The sequence below is a fragment of the Monodelphis domestica genome, chromosome 1, assembly GCF_027887165.1.
Source record: "Monodelphis domestica isolate mMonDom1 chromosome 1, mMonDom1.pri, whole genome shotgun sequence".
Classification (NCBI taxonomy): domain Eukaryota; kingdom Metazoa; phylum Chordata; class Mammalia; order Didelphimorphia; family Didelphidae; genus Monodelphis; species Monodelphis domestica.
In genome coordinates, this window is record NC_077227.1 from 177,154,051 (window position 1) to 177,166,636 (window position 12,586).

Here is a 12,586-nt window from a genome sequence, read left to right on the forward strand (position 1 = left end):
CACTTACCCCGTTTGCCTACCTCTTATTGTTCTTTTGATTAGAATTGATTCTAAGTCAGAAGGTAAGGGTTAAAAAAAGACTATGTAAATATTAGTAATTATCATTATTATTTTGGGACGAATGAAAGTATCAGCTACTAGACTTTGTTGGCAGAGGTAACCCTAGTTTCAGAAGCCAAAGACAGTTGCTTAGCTGTGTGATACAGACCTGGGTTAACTCAAGGTTGTAGAAAGTTGGGACCTCCAGAATGTTACCCTGAAGTGAACTTTGGGATCTATGGCCCTGGATGAAGAAGGTTTGGTGGTAGGGGGCAGGGTGGAACTCTTGTCTTCCTTCTAGAGGATCATTTAAAACACTACAACATATCATTTTCCATTTTAAAATTTTATTACATCAAAACCAAATAAACAAATACAACCAAACCTAAAACCCATACCAACCCAAAGATACAAGAAGGTCATCATCCAGGCTCTTATGTCTAACCCAGAAAAAAATCTGAAAACATTTTAAAAAACAAAAGAAATAGAAATGCCAGCTTCAAAAATATTTATCCAAAAAGTAAGGCATCCACTTTACAAAAAATGATAATACAAGTAGAGGAAGAGGTTGAGGGAGATGAGAAAGGAGGGTCAATAGGAAGGGGGTTGACTCCCCTCCCCTGCACCTTGGCTACTTGCTCTTATCAAAACTGAGCCTTGCCCACTTAATCATATGGGACAATGGAGTAGAGAAGGGTATCTACCCCAGACTAGGTGTTAAAAGGGAGAGGGAAGGAAATGGAGCTGTTCCTAGAATCCCAGGGGAACTGGGGAGATTGAAGAAGGGCACTGGAAGTGTTATTGGGAGATGGAAGATGCCCCAGTTCCAGATCTCTGTGGGGATGGCTGCTAAGTGAGAACAGCTAGAGAGCAAGGAAGAAATGAACAGATCTCAGAAAGCTGTGGAGAACCAATACCCACAGATCCTCCATCTCTAACCCTGCAGGCCTGGTTGGAGAAGTTAAAAATTAGCCTTGTTACAAAGGACAAACATTGCATTTCTAAGAAACACATGGAAAAGACATACAGTCTATCTGTCCTAAGAGACAGTGAAGGACTTAATCTCCATTGCCTTGGGTAGCCAGCGAGAGGCACTCATCTTCCCTAATAAGGGAGGAGAAAGGAGATGCAATCAGTAGATGGACTTTTCTGAAATCCAGAGAGATTTTGAGAATCTGCCTTCCATCTCCCCTCATACATGGCCTCTTTAGTCTTGATATTAGTGGTTTGTCCTATCTTTGGAAATCAGTCCTGAAGGGAGGGAGGGGAGATACTGTTTGGACTGGAGTGTATTTTTGGGGAAGGGAATCAAGAGGATTGCTTGGAAAGAAAGCAGATGCTTTGGGGCAATAGGAGAGAGATAAGATGGCACTGATCTCAGGACACATTCCTCCCCAAGCCCTTCCTCTCAGGCTGTAGAACGAGCTCCCCCATGAGAAGTGGGTAGCTCCAGCAGGGAGGGAAGGCTGCCCTAAGAGAGAAAAATGGAAAGATTCATGTCCTGATCCTGGTGTGGAAGATGATAGAAAAAGTTGGCCCAACCCTGAATCCAAGCTGGGGACTTGGGTAGCACACAGTCTCCCTCTAGGGAGAGGCCCCACCCCAGGGAAGAGAGAGAGAGACTATAATTCTGCAAAACTGGCAGCGCTGAGAGTTAGTCAAAGGGGGCAAGGTGAGAGGAGGGGGAAGAAGGGAATACGCCAGTGATAATTACCGGACGTCTCCTTCCCACTAAGGGCAGCTCCAGGGAGGAGAGAGGAGCTGTGAAACCCTGTTCCTGGGAAAGAAACAGCCGCCTCTAGTAAACCAGCCGGGAACAAGCTTCTCTGGCCTTGGAAAGCTTTGGCACTAAACTGGGGCAGGATACAGGAACGGTACAGAGTTGCTATAATCTGGGTCTTTCCAAATCTGTTCTGCAGGCATGTGTGTGTGTGTGTGTGTGTGTGTGTGTGTGTGTGTGTGTGTGTGTGGTGGGGGGAGAGGTAGGGGAAGAAGAGGCAGTGATCATCCTTTGTTGGTCCTCAACCCTAGAGGGAATTTGCACGTGTCTGGCAAGGAGTCATGAGTGGGATACAAGCCCAGTTGGGGGTGGGGAAACACCTGTCTCCTTCCTTTTCTGAGACTCCTGCAGTCCCCAACAGGCTTATAAGCTGTTCCCTTCCCTTAGGGGCCTCTGGTTTCCATGTCTGATTTGTACCTCCTTCCCCAACTCTGGCCTCTGATCCTTGGGCTCAGAAAGGGAAAATAGGAGGGCAGTAACAAACCTGGTTAGATTCCTGAGGATGCTGCATCTGGGGGTTTTCACATGCTTGTTGGCACTAGGATTGCCTAAGGATGCTCTCCCTGGATGGCCTTCAGTCCTAAATGGTTGGGGTCTGTGTAGAGGAGGGGCCCGGGCTAGATTTTCTTTCTCTTAAGAGGCTCCGGGTAGGGGTTCCCCTTCCTCGGGACAGCCCTGGTGTGTGGTATTCCTACTCAGACCCTACTGGCCTGTGGCTGGTTCTCTGGGTACAGAGGACAGTGTCTTGACTTATCATTTCCCTCTCCTACCTCTCTGACTGCTCCTGCCTGAGAACAGTTGTGGGGTGAGGGAGAAGGAGGAGGGGGAAGGAGAGGGTTGGAAAGGGGGATAAAAGGCCAAAGAAGCTCGGAGAAGAGCCGGTCAGCATCAGGGGCGGGGCGAGTCTGCGGACTCCTGCCCGTCGGGGGCAGAGGATTTGTACATGGGCCGCCGCTGTTCTTTCGCTTCATCGATGGATTCCTCCTCTTTTGATAGGCCCTCATCCATCTGGGGATACACGACCATACACAACTTCTGGCTCACTGAGGTCAGGGAAGCTAAGAGGGGTAAAAATGCAGAAAGCAGATGAGCCCCTGGGTCTGGGCATTCCACCGGGGGATGATGAGATCCTGGGGGGACCCCCCCCTCCAGTGGAGATTATCCCATAGGCGCCACATACCAGTACCTTCTTTAAGAGCAAAGCAGGCAGATTCCTTTATCTGTCAGAGCCTTCTGATCTTAAGACTCCTAACTTGAGTCTTGCCTTCTAGGCATTTCATTCATCTCACTGAGCCCAAAGGCATTTCCCCCATCTATCCAGCCTATGGCTCATTCCTATAGGAGGCAGACTGACTTTTTTCTTTAACTACTGAGATGACTCTTCTCAAACATTAGTCTTCCATAGCATTTTGGTATATTATGATTATCTCTGTATGTGTCTATATATCTATTTCTTTAAGGAGTACTAGCAAATTTCTCTATTTGTTTTGTGTCTGTTAGATGATAATTATTCTCAATTCTCAAGTTAAAATTGAAAAGCTTGTATTGAGATTTTGTAAGAAAAAAAATTGTATGTAGAAACCTAAAGGGTTTCTATGTAGAAAATAATTGTGGTAGAATGGATAGAGAGGGGGACAGTTGGGTGGCTCAGTAGATTGAGAATCAGGCCTAGAGATGGGAGGTCCTAGGTTCAAATCTGGCCTCAGAAACTCCCTAGCTGTGTGACCCTGGGCAAGTCACTTGACCCCCATTGCCTAGCCCTTCTGCCTTAGACCCAGTATTGATTCTAAGATGGAAGGTTAAGGGTTAAAAATAAAAAGAATTAGAACTAAGACAGAAGGTAAGGCTTAAAAAAGACTGGGGCCAAAAGGGGAAGGGAGTAAACCTATTAAACTACAGACTCCACAAGGGCAAAGACCATGGTCTTAACCAAATGGTATCGAAAACAGTACAATCAACACAATAACTGCTTAATAGTTATCTATCTATTGATTTTCCCCGCTAGAATGTGTAGTTTTCACATGGGATTTCTTCAAGGCATCAGGGCCGATAACTTGTCTATGGTCTCCTCCTAGGGCTCGGCTGATCTAGCTTGGGGACTTTCTTTATGACCAGCCTCAGCACTGGAAATCCAGATCCTGATAATCTGCCAGAATCCTTGCTAAACTGTTTCCTAGATCAACCTCTTTCCCCCAGGCTCCCTCAGCTCAACTGTGGAGCCATCCCCAAACTCACCTATGAAGTCATTGAAACACTGGGGTTTGTGCTGCCAGTACACCCCAAGAAAGTAGACAGGAACACCTGTCATCATGATGGCCAGGCCAATCCCACACACCACCGGCTCTGACCACAGACTGAAGATCAACAGGAAGGCCCAGAATAGCAGGTAGATAACAGGGAACAACAGGCTTATCTGGTGGACAAGAGTTGAGATTCTGTTAGCCACAAAGTCTCCCCACTGTGCAGGAGAGAGCCAAGGATCCTTCCCAAGAATAGGTGTTTTCTCCAGCCCTGATAAGGCTGTGATTCAGCCACACCAGAGGACCTACCCAGGAACCCCATGAAGCCTATGTGGAACTTTATATCCTTTGTGAACCTTTTGACTTAATTTAAAATAAAATAATTTATTTAATGAACATTTTTATTGGCATCTTACTTTTAAGTAGTACATTCATTTCCAAATACATCCCCTCCCTCACTCCTCTATCCTAAAACAAAGAATAAAAAAGAGGGCAAAACATTGAGCAAAACCACCCAAAGTATCAAACCATCTCTGATAAGGACAATGCTCCACACCCAAAGTCAGAGTCTCTTGCCTCTTGGCAAAGAAGGGAGGGGAATATTCACTCTACTGGTTCTTTCTTAAGGACTTTGGAGTCTTGCGAAGGCTAAAAGAATCTGAAGGCTAAAAGAATCTGAGACACAGGGCTTAGCTGACACAGTGGTTCCCAAATACTTTTCATTCCTCTGTCTGCAACACTCACAACCTCCCACTGCACACTCTACAGACCTCATTCATCCTCCAAAATCTCAGAGTAGTTGAACCCTGAGAGAATATAGAATGGAATCATCTTCTGTCTCCTGGTAATTGTCTTTCTTTTTCTTTTTTAAACCCTTACCTTCTTTCTTAGAATAAACACTAAGTATTGGTTCCAAGGTGGCAGAGCAGTAAGGGCTGGGCAATTGGGGCTAAGTGACTTGCCCAGGGTCATACAGTTAAGAAGTGTCTGAGGTCAAATTTAAACCAAGGACTTCCCATCTCTGGACCTAGCTCTCTATCCATGGAGCCACCTCCTGGCCCCTTGTAATTGAATCTTTATGGGTTTGAGAAACCCTGGTGTGGTCAGGTGAAGAGCAGGAGAAAAAGTACTAACATCTAAGGGACACTTCCAGTGTCATCTCCAGGAAGTCCTCTTGGATCCCCTCACTCAGCAATGTCCTTCCTCTTTAGACCCCACATGGTACACATGTATGTGTGTGTATGTGTTAGATATAAAGCATATAATACTTTTCAGAAAAAAAATTTTTAACTGATAAAGGAGTGTGATCAAAAAAGTTTGGAGACTTCTGGTCTAGGAAAGGGAATAAGAATGGAATAGGGGCAGCTAGGTGGCTCAGTGGATAGAGAGCTAGCCCTGGATATGGGAGGCCCTGGGTTCAAATATGGCCTCAGAATGGGTAACCCTGGGTCACTTAATCCTAAATGCCTTGCCCTTACTGTTTTTCTATCTTTGAAATAATACTTAGAATTAATTCTAAGGTGGAATATAAAGGTTTAAAAAAAACAAGAAGAACTGTATATTCAGTGCTTTGTATACATTATTTCATTTAAGTGAAATTAAAATGTTCACAGCAACCCTGAGACTGAGAGGGGTTAAATATTCATAATAATAGAGCTATTAAATATCAGGTAGAATCTGAACCCATGTCTTCTTGATTCCAAGTCTGGCACTCTGTCTACTCTACTGCCTCTTAACTTGAGTTTTTGTTTATTCCAGCAGGAAACAGGGAACTATTAAAATGCTTTGATCAGGGGAAGGAGGGACAATGACACAATGAAAGCAATACTTAACTTATCCTAATCTCTCCTAAAGTTTCCTCTTTGTCCTGTCCTCAGTGGAGATGAGGAAGAGCCACTTTTCATTCTGATAAAATCTTTGTATCTTGGATGACATAGAATTGAGAATTGGAAAGAATCTAAAGAAGCCAAGGAGTCCAGTCCTTCCATTTTCCTGAGGCAAACTGAAATGTTAATTGCTCAAAAGCAATATAGCTGGAATATCTGATACTTCCTAGCTGTGACCTTGGGCAAGTCACTTAACCCCATTACTGATCTTCTGCCTTAGAATCAATATGGAAGGTAAGGGTTTAAAAATATATATATATATATCTAGAAGAATGCATGCATTATGAGTGTGTATATATGTGTTTACACATGTGTAGAATTTTGCATGTGTGGAATTTCCACAGGTATAAAAGCGAAGCCTAAAAGAGAAGTTACTAAAAAATGGAAATAGATTTATAGATGAGGGCTGTTCTAAGTCAGAAGGGCAAAGTAGGTCTTGAACTATCAAAATCTTACCTTGATAGGGCGGTTGATATTAGGCTTCTTCCAACGCAGGACAATTTGCCCAGCAATTGTGACGCCATAGAATAAGTAATTGATGAAGCCTACGTAGTTGATGAGTGTATATATGTCGCTGGTCACCAGCATCAAGAGGGTGGAGATACACTGTGGGGATGAAAAGAATTGATTGAATTTGTAATCCAAACAGTATTTACAATCACTCACAAAAGAAACTTTGAGAGTCCTGATAGCCTCAGAATCCAAACCAGACCATTTTAAAAGATGCCCCAAGAAGATTCCCTCATATGCTACAATAATCCAGGCACCTGACCTTCCAGGTCAGGCATTTCTTCCTGAAATCTAACATCACTCCTGTTACAACTGAGGCAAAATCTTCTTTTCTCTGCCTTGAGTAGAGATGGAGAACAAGTCATAAATCAGTCGTTGTAAAATAATATATGAAACAAGTCCCTCTCATCCTTGTTTTCTCTTGACTAAATCACTTAGCACTCCTCTTTTATGGAAGAGTCCAAAGTGGGGTAGAATTTTTTAAGAATCAGACCAGTACTATAGAGTGCATTTTCATGGTTTCAACAAGTTAGATTAGTACAATCCCATATCTTTCTTCCTTTTATCACTGTACCACATTGTTAATTCAAGTACTGCTTGCAAGTCACTAGGAACCTGATATCTTCTCCAGTCCTATTTACATATGATTGAATAGCCATATCTATGTTCTGAACTATTTGGTTTTTTCTTTTTTTTTCTTACTAAAGTGTACTACTACTAACTTGCTTTTGGCTTCATTGCATTATATTCTGATGATTTCTGACTGATTTTCAATGTCGATTAGGGACCTGAAGGAGGAAATGATTCACCGAAGGTAATGGGGATGGTTCTTTGTTTCTTTCATGGAATTTTCTCTATATATTCCTTCTCTGAACTGCTGTTTCTTCATTCTCCCCCTCTGCCAGATCATCTTCCTTTCCTTTTTTCCCTTCCTATTTGACACTAAAAAATCTGCTAATAATAGCTAGTATAGTGCAGTATAGTAAATAAGAGGACTGCTCCTTGAAGCCAGGAGGACCTGGGTTCAGGTCCTACCCCTGATATATACTGGTCATTAGTAAGTCAGTGAGTTATCCTAAGATGACAATTTTTTAAAATTATCTGCTATTTTAGAATTGATACTAAATATTGATTCCAAGGTGAAGAAAGTTAAGGTCCAGACAGATGGGATCTTGCCCAGGGTCACACAGGTATGTAAACCTTAAAATTCCTTAGACTTACAAATGTTGGAAATTTCACCATTGGGAAATTTAATACTTGGAAAATTTCTTACTGATAGTCTATTGGAATGTGAACCCCATTGGCATGGGAGGTTCCTCCTCCTCCCTTCTTAAGATTACTTTAGGACAGAAACCTTTTGCTGAACAATGGAAAGGACTTTGACCTATGCTTAAGCATAGAACAGGAATTTCTTTGAGTCATGATTGATTTTAGAATTGATACAATGGAGATACTTGGAATCAATCTCCACCCTACTCAGTCCTAACAGGATTGAGGAAGGGCTGCAGCATAGATCAAAATTTAATTATTCCAATCTCTACCCTACTCAGGTTAACAGGATTTAGGAAGGGCTGTAGCAAAGGATCAAAGATTTAATTATTTGAAAATATGACCTTCAACAGACATGTGCAAAGCCAGAGACCTCTGGGCAGTCCTGGGTTAAGCTAGAGGCTCCATTGGCACAGGGAAATTGATGGACAGTGATTGGTAGATATGAGAACTGAGGGGAGGGAACTTGGATGGTTTCCTTAAAGAGAGAGGGGTCTGAAGACTCAGGTGTGGTGGTTGAGGAGTTTGTCGGAGTGGTTGGAGTGTGCTCTGAGAAGTTTGCGCTGAAGGAAGCTGAAGGTGGGGGACTTTGAAACTGTTTCTCCATTTTGGTCACGTGAGTAATAGGGACTGATCTCTTTTCTTTGCCCCAGCTATCTAAGGGCTTGGGCCTTTTGGCCCAGCCTAAACAGAAGGGGTATTTAAGCCCTATTCCCTTCTCTCCCCTTTCTCTCTCTTTCTCTCTCTCTGTCTCTAATTCCTTTCTTCCTCCTGTTGTAATTAAACTCCATAAAAAGTTGACTGCTGACTTGAGTTTTCATTTAGGAATTACATAGCTGAATTCCTTGGCGACCTTAAATTAATATATATCAGTCTTTTAAAGTGATTTCCTTGTCACAGGTAGGAAGTGTGTGAGGCCAGATTTGTACCCAGGACATTCATCTCCAGGCTATTTAGCTGCCCGCCCCTCTAATACAATAACTGGCAGAAGAGATTGACCTATGCTTATAGGGAGAATTTCTTCAACATGGAGTCCCCTATGTCAATGAATCCACATATTCAAAACATGCAAAATCATGTCAAATGAATTACAACTCAACAGAATTCCACAGAAATCTAGAAGAGGATGATGTAACATTATATGCAAAGGATTGGAACTGACAGGTCAGATGCTTGGGAAACTGACTACTGATTTATAGTTAGAGTTTTGTTAATCATAATATAATTGAAATCAAGCTTTATCATTGTCACTAACCCTCAATAAGAGAGCAAAACAAGATGCCAGATGAGGGAGATAAGATGGATGAAGGATGATTTAACCTGATTTCCAGATGTATTCCTAGTACGGAGCTCTATTGGTACAGGAAGTGGTAGATAAGGAACCTTCTGGAGAATATTGCAGAAGGTTGACTGAGTCTATGCTGTGCCCCCCCTTCACCTCCATCCAAACACCATAAACTCTGGAAAGTCTCTGTTCTGGCATTGTGGGGTTAGTTCTTACAAGAGGTTATTGGCCTAACTTGGGTTGTCTGGTTCCCATGATAGGTGAAGACTCATGGTCAGTTAGCATAACTGAGAACAAATCCTGGGGCAGCTAAGTGGCTCAGCTGATAAAGAATCAGATTTAGAGCTAAGAGATCTTGGGTTCAAATTTGACCTCAGACACTTCCTAGCTGTGTGACCATGGGCAAATCACTTAACCCCAGTTGCCTGGTCCTGAGCTATCTTCTGTTTCTGAAATGATATTTAGTATGGATTCTAAGTTAGAAGGTGAATGTTAAAAAAAAAAAATCACAATCTTCTTTTGGGGGCATTTCTTTACTTTGCGTAACCACTAACAGAGCTATTCTAACCGCATCAGGGGTCTTTGGGTGCTGAGAGACCACTGACCCCTATTACTAATAACTACACCACTAAATAGATAAGCTCAGACCTTGTGTGCTTCTGTCTCTCTTATTACAGATTTATTGCAATATACTGATTAGAACAAGATGGTAGCCTCAAACAGAAGAGAAGTAGGAATGGGGAGGAGAGAGTTAAAATGGAGTGAACTGGCTGGGGAACTGACTGGTCCTTACTGTGAAGAGGAGTGCAGGAATTGGAGTGCAACGCTTTAGGTGGATCATCGCCAGCACGCTGGGCAGGTGGCCCTCCCGGGCTCCAGCAAAGAATAATCTAATAAAGGGAGAAAAGGAACAGGGGAATGAGGTCTCTGTTTTTTTATGGGACCAGCAGTCACTGCCCCTCACCCCACTCCACCTTGCCCCAGCAACTGGTCCCAGTAAACAGGCTGCCCCTCCAACCATGCATACACACACACCACCCCAGACATATACACATAAGGTCTCATTTATCTGTCCGTGCTGACACAGAGGCAGCAGATAGATGAGTCTTGAGTGGCCGGGGAGGACACGCTATCTGGGGTCTAGGTTGCTAATGGCCCCACCATTTTCATGCTTGGAAGCCATGTGGAACTGGGCTGAAGTCAGAGGGAATGAGGTGGCCAGCTTTAAATTACCTGCCTGAAATGATTTCAGAAACTGCTGGAAAAGCATTGTTATTGTTCAGTGGTTTTAGGTGTGACTGACTCTTTGTGACCTCAGGGTTTTCCTGGCAAAGACACTGTAATCGTGGCATTGAGGTGGCACAGTGGATAGAGTGCCAGATCTGGAATTGGGAGGTCCTGGATTCAAATCTGGCCTCACATTTCCTAACTATGTGACCCTGGGCAAGTCATTTAAGGACTTAAGGACAGTTAAGGACTCTTCCTAGTCTCTGACCTTCTGTCTTAAGGTTACTTAAGGACAGAAAATAAGGGTTTAAAAAAAAGATATTGGAATGGTTTGCTATTTTCTTCTCTGGTTCATTTTATAGGGGAGGAAACTGAGGCCAATAGGGTTATGTGACTTGCCCAGTGGCACATAGCTAGTAAGTGTCTTAAGGACATATTTAGGCTCAGGAAGATGTCTTGGGAGGTCATCTCCCAAAAATACCTTTCCTGACTTTGTTATACCTGGAATTTTATTATATTATTTTGTGTCCCCCCCCCCCCCCTTTAAACCTCTATCTTCCATCTTGGAATCAATACTGTGTTGGCTCCAAGGCAGAAGAGAGGTATGGGCTAGGCAATGGGGGTTAAGTGACGTGCCCAGGGTCACAAAGTTAGGAAGTGTAGGAAATGTCTGAGGCCAGACTTGAACCCAGAACCTCCTATCTCTAGGCCTGGCTCTCAATCCATTGAGCCACCCAGCTGTCCTTTTTCCCTTCTTTTTATTGACAGGACAAATCTCTCTGGAGCAGAAGAGAGATCTCTAAGTTTTCAGTAGTCATTTATACGTCAATATGAATGCTGGCCAAAGTATAATGGAGGAGATAGGGTGAGAAGACCAAGAACTAGGAGGATATGGCTCTAAGGATGGAACCACTGACTTCATGGTTCTGTTGAGGGTCAGCACTGGATGGGTATTGACCAGGAATGGCCAATAAAAAAAAGCAATTATTCTGTGTCACCCCAAGTGAGTCAACTAGCCCCAATGGTCTAGCCCTTACTGCTCTTCTGCCTTAGTCAACACTTAATATTAACTCTAAGACAGAAAGAAAGGGTAAAAAAAAAAACCAACAGGCAAAAACAAGGTCCCCTCAGAATTGTGTCAGGTTGACACACAGAAGAATGTTTGCCAGATGTGCATGAATCAGAAACACAGGAATTTGACGGTTGGCACCAGGTACTCACATTCAGTCTCTGCCACCTGCTCCACCCCATGCGACCCCACACATGCCTTGGATGCTCGAGCCCGCCTATGGACACCCCTGCAGTGTGCACCATGCATCAAGAACAGCCCCCAATGCTGCAGAGTCTCCATGCACACCTTTTTGCCTGCCTCTCCTGTCTACGTTCCTGGTTCCAAAATCCCTGCTCTGGCTGAGAACCGAGGAGGGCAGAAAAAGTGTCATACCCACATATGCTTCCATACCTTCTATTTTAGAACTGAAATGAAATCTTTTTTAAAGGGAAAAAGGGACAGAGAAGACCTCTTATAAAACAGATAGGGATGGGGCTGGGGGATCCCACCCCTGGATGGTATGTGCAGAAGGCCAGCACCCACCTAGATCCTCTGTCACTTGCATGCACACACACAATTACACCCATCCACATGCGTCCAGACCTGCCTGCATGACCTGCCTGGAGGGACAAACCCAGCTTTAAATTGATTTTAGTCATTTTCTCTTCCAAAAGATCCCCGAGAGCCACAATAGACAAGCCCTTCCAGGGCCCTCCTCTGTGACTTCCAGGCTGCAGCAGCCCCTGTTTAACAGGCACATGAGGTTGCCGTGGGTGAATGTTCAATGCCCCAGGTACAGGAGACAGTCCTGGGCCTCTACACCTTCTCTGCACAATTGGCCCCCCCAACCTGGCACCTTTGTCGCCGCTTCATGGGAAAGTGTCTCTGCTGAGCTGGCGCTGCCTTGGCTATAAGCCAGCTCGGCTCTAAGAGAGCTGAATAGAGTGGGTTCCACAGCTTGTGGCTGCCCTGCCTGCATGACTGACTGATTTGGGTATAAATGCTCCCCTGAGGCTGAAGAATTCCCAGGAGCACCACGTGGCTGAGTTCCAACCCAAACCTACAGAGTTTAGCTGGAATCCTCCCTGGCCTCCTTGTGGCATTCAGTTCAAGGTGAAAGAGAAGAGGATAAGATCATCTGTTCCTCCTCAGCCTCCTCCAAGTTGTCTTCATTTTATTCTGCAATGTGGGCTGGCACAAGTCACAGCAGAGGCTACATGCTGGGCGGGGCTGGGCACCCTCTTAGCCTTTTGCCCCCTTTCCCTGTATTGGCTCCCCCAAAGTCAACACGATATCGAG

General features: G+C 44.1%; 1 protein-coding gene across 2 annotated transcripts in view; it reads right to left on the reverse strand.

The window, feature by feature from the left end:
• Nucleotides 1-369: 369 nt before the first annotated feature.
• SLC7A8 (solute carrier family 7 member 8) overlaps nt 370-12,586 on the reverse strand; it is a 97,701-nt gene continuing 85,484 nt past the window's right edge. For both annotated transcript variants that reach the window (XM_056810053.1, XM_056810054.1), the window contains 4 exons: nt 9,803-9,899; nt 6,402-6,551; nt 4,055-4,232; nt 370-2,877 (listed from right to left, as the gene is read on the reverse strand). In XM_056810053.1, the coding sequence (XP_056666031.1) occupies nt 2,708-2,877; nt 4,055-4,232; nt 6,402-6,551; nt 9,803-9,899 (595 nt within the window). In that variant the 3' untranslated portion in view covers nt 370-2,707. The remainder of the gene's footprint in view (nt 2,878-4,054; nt 4,233-6,401; nt 6,552-9,802; nt 9,900-12,586) is intronic.